This window comes from Pleurodeles waltl, chromosome 10, assembly GCF_031143425.1.
Source record: "Pleurodeles waltl isolate 20211129_DDA chromosome 10, aPleWal1.hap1.20221129, whole genome shotgun sequence".
Classification (NCBI taxonomy): Eukaryota; Metazoa; Chordata; class Amphibia; order Caudata; family Salamandridae; genus Pleurodeles; species Pleurodeles waltl.
In genome coordinates this window covers 159,573,277-159,588,763 of record NC_090449.1, presented here as the reverse complement: position 1 = coordinate 159,588,763, position 15,487 = coordinate 159,573,277, and the positions used below count along the sequence as shown (strand labels likewise).

The 15,487-nt window shown below is 48.2% G+C and overlaps 1 protein-coding gene across 2 annotated transcripts in view; it reads left to right on the top strand.

Moving 5' to 3' along the window:
* The window catches only part of FLII (FLII actin remodeling protein), a 208,551-nt gene that overhangs the window by 136,085 nt on the left and 56,979 nt on the right, over positions 1 to 15,487 (top strand). For both annotated transcript variants that reach the window (XM_069210099.1, XM_069210098.1), the window contains exons 22-24: positions 1,057 to 1,196; positions 2,286 to 2,499; positions 14,950 to 15,104. In XM_069210099.1, the coding sequence (XP_069066200.1) occupies positions 1,057 to 1,196; positions 2,286 to 2,499; positions 14,950 to 15,104 (509 nt within the window). The remainder of the gene's footprint in view (positions 1 to 1,056; positions 1,197 to 2,285; positions 2,500 to 14,949; positions 15,105 to 15,487) is intronic.

Sequence of the window (15,487 nt, the reverse complement as noted above, 5' to 3'; positions counted from 1 at the left end):
GTTTGCTGTTTTTGCATAGTGATTGGTTTGCAGTTCTAAAACATTTTACAGTCCGGCAGATGGGAGCAGTCACAACTGAGAAATAAATCTCGGTAGGGTTTTTTAAGTTCATTCCCCCTCCCCCTAATTTTAAAGAGGGTGGGTTCTGTTTGCAAAAAACTGTTCTATACTATACTACACCATATTCACAAATTTATTTTGGTATGATGCAAAGTGCTTTTGAGAGCATGCCGCTGTCTCCTGGAGCACCGCATCCTCCAACCAGTGTCCAGACCACACTTACAAAATGTAGCTGTCCCCCATGGACACCTTCCAGTTTGAGAATGCCATACTACCCCATTTAAAGAGCTGATATGTCATCAAGGGTTTGCAGTTGAAAAACATTGATACATTTAATTGCGATTCATAAGGAGTTAGTGCCTCTTTCACGTCTCCTCCACCTTCCGAATAGCAAGAGTTACAATGTGTATGTACCCTGCCAGTAGCAAAGACTCATGTGCCTCTTAATTTGCCATTTGTACATTGTGCTTAGGTATCTTGTGCTAGTAAAACGTGCAATTTTGCACAGTGCTGGCTTTGCAACTACAAAACACCTCTATACATTCATCCTCGAATATTTGTGATGTTCTTTCGGTCCTCGTGCAGAGTCTTCTCAGTTGTTGATCCCGTTCGTTTGTATTCAGGCTAACTGGGAAGCACTTCATTGGCAGACACCAAAAAAACCTAACAAACTTAAATCTATATTACTTTTCAGAATGAAAAAACGTAACACATTTCTATGAAGTCCCTGCTGTTTTAGTTCCCAGTGATTACATCCCTGTTCTTTTATACAGCTAGTGTTGTTCCTGTGCCTCGCGTGCACCAGAACCCACACAAGGTAGTGAATGACATAATTTTTATGTTGGTGCCTTTGGTTGAGCATTACCACCATTAAAGCTACATGTTTAGAGAATACCTGCTGTCTTTGAAGACTGTTACCAGGAGACTTAAATTACCAAAAATAATTGACATTCTAAGTGGATCTCTTTCTTATATATCTTTCCTTGGTTTATGCAGGCTGAGCAACTCATGGAGGAGTGGAATGAGGACTTGGATGGCATGGAAGGGTTTGTTCTTGAGGGCAAGAAGTTTGCTCGTCTCCCGGAAGAAGACTTTGGCCACTTTCACACACAGGACTGCTATGTATTCCTATGCAGGTAACTGCTTGAGGAGAGCACAGGTTTCCCCTTTTTACTGAGAGTCATATTGTCATCAGTAACTGTAAGGGATAGATTGAACATCTGCTTAGACCCAGGGTTACTGTGCCTTTCTATACAGGAGAAGGTAAACCTATGACTTGCCTTCCTGAGCAATGATAGTAATGGAAATCTTCAGATCTTCATACCGAACTGTGGTACATCTTCCTGTACAGTTAACTGCAAGAGATCTGTTTTTTAAACAAAGGGCTGTGTTGACTTCCCACGCAGATAAGCTAATGATCAGGCTTCACTACATTGCTTTTGGCGGTAAAGGGAATTGATGGCTTGATTTAATCTTAATTATCGGTAAGTACTCTGGACAGAGTTCCATTCCTTAACTAGTTTGCTCACTGTGCCATTACAAATAAGATACATGTATATGCAAATCAGCTATGGCCCTGCCCTCAAGAGTCAGCCCACACTGTTAAGCTGCATCTCCTCCAAACCCTAGGCTGCAAAGTGTTACGAAGAAGGTAACAGAAAGGTGGGGTGACAAGAAGATCTGATGCTTCAAACTGATGGATAGTAGCCCTTTTCTATGAAAGTGATTCAGGAGGCATGGTGGAGAATTTAGGAAGAGCTGAAGTCCACTCTGCCTCATATCTTGTGTAGGCATTTCCCATTGTACACACAGGCATAAAATCAACTGTCCTAAACAATCACATCCTTTAGCTCTTTTGTGCATGGGTTCATTTAGGTAGCCAAAGCCACCTTGTGCCCTTCACATTACTTCAAGCGTCAGGCCATAAGTGAGACATTCGAGAATGTTACCGGCCTTCCGTCCGCCCTCTCTTGTATTCTTGGCTGCTTTCCCATTTTTTAGCTTAGAAATAGCTTCACAGTCCTCCGATGCCAACAAGAATCTCAGTCTTTGATTACTGAAATGAAACTGTACATTATCAGAACGGCAGTAATGTCACCCCGCCATTAGGACAGAGACACTGACAGAGATAGCATTTTGAATGACATTTGTGGCGAGCGCCAGTATTTTCAGGAACTCTACAATTTTTCCACTTAGATGGTGACTTTTCCACCTTTGTTTTTCAGGTACTGGGTTCCTGTTGAATACGAAGAGGACAAGAAGAGCAAGAAAGATGAAGCAGGTGAGGATGATGAGGAAGAGGAGGAGAAGCAGACGGAGGAGGACTTCCAGTGCGTGGTGTACTTCTGGCAGGGTCGAGAAGCCTCCAACATGGGCTGGTTAACGTTCACTTTCAGCCTGCAGAAGAAGTTTGAGAGCCTTTTCCCAGGAAAGCTGGAGGTGAGATGGGGAGAATTGCTTATCCATAATTGTGCACCACTGAAAACAACCACACGCCTGCATCGGTTTTCACCTACCCTCAGTGGTCATGCCCCTGCCAACCTCATAACTCTTCAGTTGTAGTTTCGCCTATGTCTCACATCTTCAAGCTTTAGCATTTATCCCATTTAATTGTAAGTTAAAATATAAAATACTTGAAGCTACTAATCTGCTAATAGTGACACTGAGTAGTAGAAAAAAAAAAGAAGAAAACTGGCTACATTTTATTTAACCCCAGATTAAATTTCAGTAGAGTAAAACCACTCTTGTTTCGTAATCCACCAAATTTAACAAAAAATTTACCTGTATGTTTTTCACCAGTATTCTCATTACTTTGTAGTTGTTGTTCAAACATTTGAGGAGACCTTGGTATTGAGCTAGTCCACTGTTTATTGATGATGCTGAGAAACGGTACTGTTGTGCTATTTCTTCTCACAAACGTTTACTTTCACTAGCTTTAGACATGATGATATTGGAGGACTAAGAGAAACAAACCTGCAAAGTAAGTATTCCAGAGGCTGGCCAGCTCCTGCTCCAGCTCGGCTCTGGCCTGAAGAGTGCAACACCCTATAAACCTGTTCCACGCATCCCTTGTAAAAGACAGAACCAACCCTGACCCTTTTTAGGTCGAGCCTAGACCGCGCTTGCGCTGGTGCTTAGCAACATATAGTGGATGGTTTGTGAGATTCATTGCCACCCATTCATTGTGATTTGGGTATGCCAGAGACCTTTAAAAATACTTGCTTGCCACTGGGTAATCTTACTCTATGTCCCACCTTTTTTTAGGTGGAGCCTAGACAGTGCTTGCGCTGTCAGGTGATCTCTTGTATGTATTATGTGGTGTTTAACTCCTCCCATCAGTTTGGATTTGTCTACTTGTTTGTCTTTTAAAATTCCTCGATTGCCAGTGGGAAATGTGCCTTCCCGGTCCCTCCTTTTTGCAAGTGGTTTACACCCTTGGAGTATCGCCCCAGGACTTGTTGGCTTCCGCTTTTCCCTACTTAACTTTCTGTTCAGGGGCTTTTGTTTGTTAAATTCCAACTTGCGTTTCCCTGGCTCAGCGCCGCACCCGTGATGTCTTATTACATGCCCCCTTTTAATGTACACCCGTTAGATCAGCAGTACAAGAACTTGTAACCAACTTTATAGAGAGCGCCTGCACCACCAGACGCGCTCTCTTCAACGCTGTGCTTTTTGAGCTGCCTCGATAATTTCACGATGAGGTGCGCTAACCCTAGACCGGCGTCTGTGACGAATTACGTGGTGCCTCTGAGGGCAGTGCTGATGGGGGACCAGTGGGCTGGCAACCTTCTCCTGCAGGTTGGGTTCTGTTGTGCTTTGTAGAGCACTCATGAGCGCTGCTGGCCTTGGTACACAGCTGTTCGTTAGCGTCGGCCCACTGAAGCCACTCTACTTTACTCGCCATGACACATGCTAGTTCTGCGGGCACTGAGCAACTTTGGCATTGTTTGGCACAATATACTGTGGAAAAGAAGTGACACAAACACGTTCTTTAATTTTCTTACCTATGAAATACTTCTGCTGCATTCCCATCCCTCTTTTCCAAAAGCAGAGGCCATTGGTTTGAGTTGAGAATTACCGTAATTCCCTTAAAGGGAGCAGCTTCCTCTACAGAACATCTTGTTTTCCAGCCCTTATACTGGAACTGGCAAATCACTTAGCGCTGCTACCCCTAGTCCCTTAGGGTGTGTGCAATTGGCATTTACAACAATATCATGCATGCAATATAATAAATGCTAGGACAACGTTTGTGGGTATAATATGTCGCAAGTTTATTATTTACACAGGTTGGGTTAGCTTACGGGCGATCCCGGTGTCGGAGATGAGGTTATTAAACATTGGCCGACACCCATCCTGAGAAAGCTAGAGCTGTTCCGTCTGGTGTTCTCTGCACCAACATGCTTAGCATCTTACAGCTCGTTCCTTTATTGTGGTTTACCACTTTATCAATTTTGTCATGCTCCTGACAAGTCAGAGCGAGACCCCGGCCAGTCTCCACAGTTGCTCAGGATTTCAACTGTCCCTTGCGGGATTAAGGAGCGCCGTCACGTCATCCCAGGCCCCGCCGTAAAGGCTCCAAGTAGCCTGAGGAATAGGTTTTGGCTCCAGGAATCACCATCTGGAGGCGTTTTAACCAATTTGAAGCTTTAGGATCGCCCTGTAACTCCGCCAAGCCTCGGGGATGGCATCTCGCGATAACCGAGGCCCCCCCACCTGTGCTCCTCCCTTACTTGCTAATTACAGGCTGCTATCCCAAGAGCGACTCTAATATTTCAGGACTTATACGTGCCCGCATCAGACCGGTGTACCGCGTCTGCTGAAAACAAATCCCTGCTGCTTCGTGATAATTGTCTTGATTGTTTGGTTCCCTGCCTGGACATTTCACTCGTGGCCTGAGACCTGGCTCCCTGCCACCCTCCCCCTGGGATCATCTCAGCCAAGTTCTTCCGCCGCCTTATACCATGGCTCAAATTTCCGCCACCCTGCGTCAAGGCCTGCCACCGTGGACCTCTCCCACCAGTAGCTAGGTCGTTTACCCAGGTGGATTCCAACCTGCTCCTCCCCACAAGCTGGCCAACTCTAGTTTCACGGCATGGCCCCATCTCATTCCTGGGTTTCCCCTCCAGACGAGTTTGCTGTTGCTGAAACCTGTTTCTCAGCCCCCCTCTTTGGCCCGGCTTTCTGCTCTGGCCCCCCAGGGTGGCCCCTCACCCTACGAGTTTGATGTTACTGAACTCTTGTGTTCCAGCCACCCTCTTTGGCCCGGCATTCTGATCTGGCCCAAGGAGTGGCCCACACCATAGTGTCGCCATCCCTAGATGGACGAGAAGGAAAGCATTACCACAACATTTCTTGACATCTGTTACAGCACGTTAGGGCTCAACCATGCCACAATATCTTCAATCCATTTAACAACATCACCATGCCCATATTTCGCCTCAGCTGTGCCCGCCATTTCCGCCCTTAGTACCCCCTTTTTGCTATTGCCCACTTCAAGACCCTCATATATAGGAACTGCGTTAAGGCCTGCCGTGTAGGTGAGGCAACAGTTGTCCCGGTTGTGCAGGGCGGCCTGCAATGTGCCTCCTGAGTAGTTCTATCGGGCAACCTTGGAGGGGGGGTGGGTGGTGTGGGGGAGACCCCTATTCCTCTCAAACGACCCCACCCAGCTTCTTCTGTTCGGTCAACTGAGCGCAGTACTTTCCATTCCGCCATGTCCTGCCCTCTCTCGAGATTACCGGCGAATCTGGCTCCCCTTTCAACTTTTGAGAAATGGGTGATTGCCGTCAAGAGCCCGGAGACCCCCACGTGTGGTTTCCCTTGGCTTTCCTCATTGCACCACTTGATGCCCCCCCTTGGCCGGTGGATGGGCGTCTCCAGCACCCCATGACTGTGTTAATGAGCTGAACCTATCAAACCGCGCCTTGTATCTGGATCCGGTAGCAGGGGCCATCGCTAACACTCCCCCGGGCCCCTAACCTTCACTTCACTGTACCTACGCCATCGCTCGCATGAACGTTCTCATCTCCGCATCCTCCGCTTTTCAACCAGCAAATGCTCACCAGCTCCCTTAACCGCCCTCCCAATCCTTGGCGATTCCCTGACTGGCAATAGCTGGCCTGCACTACGGCCCGGTTGTTTGATCCGGACGCAGCCCTCTTGTTGGCTGACTGTTGTGGCCACAGCTGGAGAGAGACGACAATTGAGAATATTTCCCGTAAGGTACTGCTCCTTGGGTGTCCCTGCCTAAACCACGCATTGGGCCAGTTCGCCGCCCACTACTGGCGGTCCGGTATGACCCCAAAAGCCCTCTCTGCCTGAAGCCTCGGTGGGGAGCTGGGGCTGCTGACTGGTGCACCTGGGGGTGTGCCACAATAAAGTACCATAGACTCCCTCCAGAACTGCCAGCCACCTGCGCAGGTCCATCCTTCCAGCCCGCCTCGTGGAGCACCACGTGCCGGCAATTCTTCTCCTACTGTTGACCCTGCGTGCCCCCTGGCAAATATTCTGCTTTCTCTCCGGGTCCCTGCCAAGCAGTATGCAGGTTTCGACTAAGAAACATGACCGCATAACCCGTGGGCATGCCCTTGCTGTAACTGTCTTGACTCACCCACTGCAACCTAGGAGGTGAACGCCACCTACAATCCTCCTTGAAAACCTTTGCACTATAACACGCGTTCTGTTGTAGTGCACTGTGCTAAGGGCTTCCCAGTGAATCAAATATGCCAATCATGGATGTCCCCATTACATAACATCTCTACCGGAGTACTCGCACTTTTATCGCTGTTAGCCGTGGTAGCATGCCCCAGCGTACAAACAGCGCAACGAGGCAGCAACAACTGAGTCCACCACATCCACAACCTGGGAACATGGCAAATCGTTAAAGGCGGGAGGTGAGGGGGGGGGGAGGCATGCCGAGGATGAAAAGTCTAGCACCTTTCGTAAGGGACAGCAAGTGTTTAATTTTTAATTGCTCTGTAAATCTTTGCCGCTACTGGCTCTCCCTAGCATGGGCCCCGTTGGGTGGTATGTGTAGTAACCCTGATGTATGTACTCCCTCAGGCTTTACAATTTTTTGCTCCACACATCCTGTCATGCTGCTAAGTGAGAGTCAAGTGATACCGCAGTACCATGTCGGATGAAATCATTGCGGCCGAAGCCCTAGCGACAGAGCTGTCAGCACATGAATCGGTTCCCGCCTTAATGGTGAATGCAGTGGAGCACAGACCTTTCCATTGCTGCATCTGCCCTCTCGGATGCGTCAGGAGAGTGGACTCCTCCAAGGTTCCACCAATCAATGTAGACAATATGGCAGTCCTCACCTTCATGTTAAGGAGGGGAGACCTCCCCTTCCCCGACACACCTCGTATCAATTCTTGGGACAGTTGCCTTAACCATCTCCTCCCAGTCTCTCAATCTCATGTCCCTAATTCACCCTTGAATTTGCCTTTCCATAGACTGTTTACCAATACCGGTGAAACACGTATGCACAGGTTTTGAAGGGATGAAAGCAGAGGCTGATTCACCTTTTGTGTAAACAGCATATTGTCATCAATTAAAGGACCTTTATTTTCGGTATATCTGTGTATTGCTTATTCTTATGATATTGTGCATATGAGACCCGTGGTACGGCAGGAGCTTGCATGTCTCCTAGTCCAGCCTAAGCTGCGCTGCTATAGCTACCTTCTATCCGCCTAAGCTGCTAGAAACACCTCTTCTACACTAATAAATAAGGGATGACTAGACTTGGTGCAAGGTGTAAGTACCTCCGGTGCCCACTACAAGCCAGGCCAGTCTCATACGTTGAGCACCATTCGGCCTGAAAAAAGACGCCCAGACCAGGCGCCCCCTTTTTTTTTTTTTTTTTTTTTTTTTTTTGCTATATATATATATATATATATATATATATATATATATATATATATATATATATATATACACATATATTTTGAAAAGGCTGTAGCTGAACTTTCTTTGTAGTCTGATAGCAGGAGTCATAACAGTTATAGAATGGGAATATGGTGTTTCCAGTTCCAGATAGAAAGAGTTTTGTCGGTTTGCAGCGAAACATTAAATACAATACTCATTGTTTGCCCTTATGGTATTGTGAATTATTCCAGATATTATACATGTGAAGTGTTTCTGATATATACCCAACTATGAAACACCCCGTGACGACTGTTATCTCCCGTCATTTGTAGGTCTTGCAAAAGCAGTGCCTAGCACCCCCAACCACTTCCTGTTACTCGCTCCTGAGTGTGCCCTTTAAACTCCTTGCTTTTCCGGCAGCATTTGCTAACATTCGTTCATTCTTTTGTTGTGCTGCTCACGCCCATTGGTCTTGTCCCTGTCCCCAGCAGCTTTCACTTCTGTTCTCTTTGTCTTACATTCATGCCTTATTACTGCGTTTAGCGCTTGGCTCAGCCTCGGGGAGCAGCAGCCTTAAGTGCTGTACAACCATGAGTTGGGGTTGCTTCACGCGTACACATATCTTGTGTATGTCACTTGTCCTCCTATTGCATGTACTCACTGAGCTACCTGTGGCATGTTTATAAAATAAGTACCTTTATTTTAGTACTTCTGTGTATTGCGATTTGCCATAGCTACCTTCTCTCAACCTAACCCGGTAGAAACGCTGCTTCTACCCTAACGATGGCTGACTGGACCTGGCACAAGGTGTAATTACCTCTGATACCCACTACAAGATATACTAGTGATAGGTTAGAGAACCGCAGTCAAAAGAATTCCACCTTCGCGTGGTTGAGGTACCTATAGTCGCGTACATGCGATACTCTTTTAGCGGCATGCTGTTGCCCTTCGGCTCAGCCTATGCTGCGTAACCGTATTCCTAAATATTGATTGAGGGCGTCGTTCATCACCCCGCTATCTGTTCTAAGGCATTGGGTGGTGCTTTCCCAATGGTGACTAAGCACGTGCATGCTGGTATCCCTGGCAACAAGTTCAAATACTTGTGTGCAGAGTTCGTAGGCGGCCTCTATTTTTTTTTTTTTTTTTTTTTTAATACATATATATCCAGTAGCTCAACCAGTAGCAAACCACCCTTTGTTGGCTATGGTTCACTTGTAATGTCTGTTGGAATTCCAGGCATTACCTTTCCATTGTTTCTCCGAAACGGCTCTAGAAGTCCGTTAATTGAAACCGAGACCCAGGACGTGGGCACTGCCCGATACTTTTTCGCGAGCACCACTCGGCCCTATGCAGGCATTGTCCCGCCCCTAATCCTAGCTCCTTCTCGAGTCCCGTGACCCGGTTGTAGGTTGAACCTGCGACCACGGGTCACCAACAATTTCCGCGATCGGGGCCACCTTGCTCCGCCATGCGGCATGACGGCGAGGGTCGCCCATTCCGCCGCTGCCGACCAACTTTCTAAAATAGCCCCGCTGTGCCCGCACCTGGAATAAACATGATGCAGCAAAATTGCTGCGACCAGGGCCCCTGTAGCCGCGTCTGACAAACATCTCCCCGCTGAGCCCAACTTGTGCCTGTTCTTTCTTTGCGGAGGACCGGCACTTATCTCTCAGTGCCGGTACCCCGCTCCTCTAACCCTGTATTTGCTGCGGGCCCCCCAGCCCCGATCCAGCAGGGCGAGGCCCCCGCCCTGTTGCACGCCAGCGAGGGCGTGCAGCCCGCACTTTCTACTGGACCCTAACTTGCCCCCCGTGCCCCTACCAGCACAAGCCGGTCGAGCGCCACCTCCACGAGCAAATGCGCGTCTCCCTCCTCCAGCTGACTCGCCAAGGTGAGGAGCGGTGCCGTGGGATTTGGGGGGGGGGGCGTGTTCACCGTGCGTAGGGCCTTTTGTGCATCATTCCTGTCTTTGGAACACTATACTGCTAGCTGAAGTATTGCCGCACCTCAGCAAATATAGGCAATCACATATCGATGCAGTGAATCTGCATTTCTAAATCTAAATATGTAAAATTGACGCCGCAGTACAATTTTATCTATGTTCCCACAATTTCAGTTAAATGCATCGGAACATAATTAAATACCTCGCACCAGTTCAGCATCTTCGACAAGCTTTAGATGAAAGCGCACATCACCGTGGTGGCTACGCGGCGCACGTAGTGTGTGCCGTAGTGGTCGTCTGCTCTCTACCTCGCCGCACCGTTATTGCCCTCGAGGCGTGTGCTGCTGACCTCGCGCTAATAAGGTGCGGCGCCACTTGAGAAGAAACGCAAATCCCTATGGGTGGGCGCGTGTAATTTTGTGCCACTGACCTCGCGCTACGAAGCTGAGGCGTCAGCTTAAAGGTAAGGGCAAATCCCCATGGTGACGGGTGCGGGCCGATGGTGTGATTTGGGCCCTCTACGTGGCTCCGGTGCGGGTTGTTCGCCTGTCCCGGCTCTGTTTCCCGCGGCCATGTGGTATTGGAAGCACTGGAAACGTGCGTACCGCGAAATTTAGGGCGAGGCGGTCTATGGGGGCTGCTCCCCCCCGTGCATCGCGACATCGCTGGCCCTGCGGTGCGGCTGGGTCACGGGGAGCGCCGGGGCCATTCCGCAGCGTAGCTGATAACCGGGACGCCGCACCGCCCCCCACTCCCGCGAATCGGACATTGGTCGCGGGGTGTGGGACAGGCAGGACGCCAACTCCGCGGGCCCTGCAGCCCCGCGCTGTAATCCTCCTCTCACCCGAGGAGGCTGCGGAGCGCCACCACCGGCAGCGCTATCCCCCCCCGTCTAGCCTTCCATTCAATGCTGCTGACTGCTTTGAATCCCGATGAGCTTTCTATAGTTATTAGTTAACTATTATTAGTGTAAACGATTTTTGGCCTCGGGACCCCCGCGCAATTATTATTATTATTATTATTATTTTTTTTTTTTAAACTTCGTGCGCCTGCCGGCATAATGGCGCGAAAGGTCCCGGCATGCCGTTGGCGGCTGTGCTCAATTCGCCGCTTGGAACCAGGTTCATAACTATCCCAGGCGCCCTAACCTAAGCTAACCTGCTACCATGCCAGCGCCGCCTGCACCGGACGAGAGCGGGCAAGAGCGGCTTTGCTTCGGTGACCGAAGCAAAGTCTGAGAAGGGCAGGACAGAGGGGGTATCAGCTTCGGACCGCGAACCGAAACTGAGAAAAAGAGATCTGGTAAGGTGCAAAGGAAAGAGGAAGGGTTTGCGGGTGGCAGCGGCTGAAGGGAGCGGGTGGCATCAGATTACTGAACTCGCGCCTTCCCCGCTTTCTTTGACCCATATCCCCTACAAAAGCAGGGATTCGCCATTGCCTCCAACCCTTGTACCCCCCTTTCCTCTGACTCACCTCACATTTTTCCTGCCAGATGTCCGTATCAGGACTCTGCCTCCCTCCCGTCCTGCTCATTGCTCGCCTTACTTCCAAAGAGGCCCAGCCCAGCGAGGTCACCCCTTAAAAGGACCTCCTGGCCTCACTCCTCCCTTCTCACACCTTGGGGGCCATAAAGGAGAGGTGGCCCACCCACCCTAGTACGGAGGCCCTTCCTGGCCAAATGCCTCCCTAACAGGGGAGCGACGCTAGGGAGCTGTCCCCTCTATTGTCGCCCTACGTGCGACGTGGCCAGCTACAGTATACTCTCTAAAGGGAGCTCAATTTTTCACCAAGGTCGTAGCTGGGACATCAGCTTCCCCTGACACTCGCCCCTCCCACAAGCACTCACTTCCTCTGCCCTAGACCACATTGAACAGGCCTGTTCCCACCTCAGTCTGCCTCTTATTTACTTATTGTTTCTCCCTGCCCGACCGTGAGGCTTTCCTGGAGACCCCACCACAGAGGCACCGCGAAAGGGCAGGCCTCAGTGAGGCCCACATGGCCGTCTGTAGCCTAGTGGGCAGCCCTGGAGGCCCTGTCGGTAATATGAGGGAGCCGTTGTGGGGGTGCTGTTTCTATCAGCTAATCCCCAAAGCAGTCAGCCAGTGTTGATATTTCTGTGTATGGAGGATTGTACAACGCCCTTGCTATAGTGTGTTCAGTTCACCTCTTCCTTGCTGGTCTGTGATTGATGTCTTTGAAACAGGCAGCTTGCTTTAGTTGCTCCTGCAGAGTGATAGCGGTTGCCTAGCCGATGCCTGGAATGCAGTTGCACCTCGGGAAATATGTTCCGTTTTCTTGTTTTGTTTCAAGTCTGTGATACGGTGGGCGAGTCCTTCTAATACACCTTTTAATCAAAATACTTGATAAAATCAGACCAATACTTTAGATTGATTAGAAGTCATTTAGTATAGGAGATTGGGCATCCTACTATGTAAATACACTGCTCACCATTTTAAGATGTGTTCAGGGACTACTTCGATCTTTCCTCTGGAGAACTGAAGTGGAGTGCGTGTCTTTCCAAGCTCTGCTGTAAACAGGGTTGTAAGTCGTATCTGGTCACATTTGCTGTGTATTTCAAGACTTTCCTGCTTCCTCCATGCTGTCTGACTCGTTTATTTACATTGCAGGTTTAATTATTGTCTTACTTTGGAGGCTGTGCGCCTTTTAATGACGCGCTTGCTTTCATTTTCACCATCACTGGTTGTCTCCTTCTCATGGCAGAATGCTCTCCCTGTGCCCGCTCTCATTTTATTGGTGTATTACATGTAATTGTTCCTCCTTTGTGTCTCGTTCACTTCCATGGTGATTTCACTAATGGTTCCTTTTGGCTGTCCTGCGGGTGGAGGCAGTGACTTGCTGGTGGGGTCCGGGCTTCACACTCCACTCTTCGGCGCTCAGTGCAATGCCCAGCAGCTTGTTTACTTTAGGAGCCATGTTTGTGTTTTGTTTGCCATCCTCTCCCTGATCACTAGAGCAGCCATTTGCTGTGCCATCACTTAATCTCCCTGTGCTGTCCCCCGACCTCCTGACCCTTCCCACAACACTGCGTGCCCACACCCAGCACCCCTCTGAGGCCTGTTTTATCTTTTAATTTAATATAAATTGCCACTTCATTTGCACTGCCGTCACTTAATCTGCCTGTGCCGTCTTCCCCACCACAACACTGCTTGTTTTACGTATGCTCCTTCCGGAACACTCATTTAGGTTTGCACCTCAACTTGTGTCGAACCCCACCCCCCTCACCACTCCCATCTCACACCCGCCCACCTCACACCCGCCCACCTCTCTGCAGTGTTCATGTCTCCTGATCTGCTGCTGGCTGCTGTACCACCCCCCCCCCCCCCCCCCCTCCCCATCACTCCTGTTTTTCTTCCTCTTATTCCCTCTCTTTCTGTCTCACTCCACATCACTTCCTACAAACCATGAATTCAACAAATGGCTCTTACCCTCTTATTCCTCTCCTTTCTTTTATTTATTCCCCTGTGAAATGGATCCAAAAACAGCTTGGCTGCAATGTCTTTTTTTGAGATTTTTCTATTTCAGAGTGCAGCCTCAGAACGGAGAGAAACGAAGGTTCAAAATATCAACAAAAAAAAACAATAAATAAAGCTAGACAGAGTGGCCGCAAATAGGCCAGATTAGTCTTATTCAGAACCTACTTTACAGAGTTTGCCAGTGAAGCGCTATGTTCCTTTTCTTGTTTTTCTTTCAACAACATTGTTTTCCAGGGGGTTGGGACGTGCACTATTCCTGGAGGTACTGCAATGCCTGGTTGATGCGTACAGTGGAAAACGTTATTCGTTTAAGTTTGCTCCTCAGCTCGTCATTGGTCCACTTGCAATAAAACCAACCGATCACATGGATTCATCTGCTTCACCGTAGTATAGGGTTCCCCTTCTGAATATGATGAACCCAACCCCCCTTTCCCTCAACACATTCATATCACACCGCCCCCTCCCTACAGTGTTCACATCTGCTCTGCTGCTGCCCCCTCATCTTTCCTACTCTCCTTCCCTTTCTTTTATTCCCTCTCTTTCTGTCTCGCTCCTCCTCACTTGCTGAAAACCATGACTTCAAAGAACAACTCTTAACCTCGCTTTCTTCTCCTATCCTTTATTTGTTCCCCTGTGAATTGGATCCAAAAAGAGGGAAACACTTTGGCTGCAAATGTCGTCTTTTACTGGCAATTTTCTATTCAAACGTGCAGCCTCAGGACAGAGAGAAAAAAAGGTTCAAACTACAGGGGAAAAAAACTAAACAAAGCAAGACAGAGTGGTTGCAAAGTGGGCAGATTGGTTTTATTCACAACCACACACATTTGCGTCACTTTACAAAGTTTGTCAGTGAACCGCTACTTTCGTTTTCTCCTCTTTCTTTGAACAACTTTGGGGATAATTTACAAACCCATTGCGTCGCCGGTATGTCACTTTTTCCCATACTAAGTGACACGCTGGCAAATACCCCCATTGTTTTCCCTGGGTGGGGATGTGCACTACTCCTGGAGGTACTGCAATACCTGATTGATGGGTAGAGTGGAAAATGATTAACGCAATCCTTATGAGCTGTTTTCCTTATTTTAGTTTATAGAATGTGTACGTGGCTCTGTGTTCAGGGATGTGGTCTTGTTAAACCATACTGCTTACATTTTGTAAGGCTATTAGCAATGGACATTGATACAGGTCCCTTCTGGGCCCTATAGTCATGCCCGTAACTTTTCAGGCAAAAACACTCATTGATTTCTGAATAATACGTGTAAAAGTGTTAAGGTAACCATGTTGTTAATGCATTCCTTAATCTTGCATTTCCGATGAGTGTTAGCCTTTTCCGGGATGTTGTCACTTTTTTTTCAGCCAGCATATTACTCTTGTCTCCCCTCCCTCATAACCTATATCCAATTTTCTGGTTCTCCAGTGCCGTGAGGTCATACGAATAGCAATAGTGCTATGCAGATATCACCTCTGCACTGCATACAAAAAAACAAAAGTAAAAAACATTGTAATTTTCAATGCCAGGAGCTCTAACTTTCACAAATGCAAGACCAATTACATTGCAAATGCTTGTTCTGTCTTGCTTTCCAGGTAGTACGCATGACACAGCAGCAGGAAAATGCCAAGTTCCTTTCTCACTTCAAGCGTAAGTTCATCATCCATAAGGGGAAGCGAAAGTCCAAAGATGCAAACCTGCAGCCAAGCATGTATCACATCCGCACCAATGGAAGCGCTCTATGCACCAGGTATGATAAGGAAGTGCTTGTCTGCAGCTATTTGCAAGTGTAATGTATAAGAAGCTACTAAAATATGTGTATAGTAGATTTGGCTGGAACTGCTGATTTTGTGAGGGCATGATGTTTACATTTGTGTCTGTTCTGCTACCCAAAGCTTTCCCACTATTCAACTATAGGGAAATTGGGGCTGTTTTCTTTAAACCTATAAGCAAGCAGAATGCAGAGCAGCCAGGGTAATTAAAAAGCAAGCAAGATGGATCATCTATCCAGGATAGATGTCATTTAAAAAAATAAAAAAGAGACACTCATGGTCCAGGTTCCCCTTACTAATCACTCTGTCACTCTGATGGCGATTATTTGCAGGGTTGCAGACCCCTTCTGATAGCCCCATG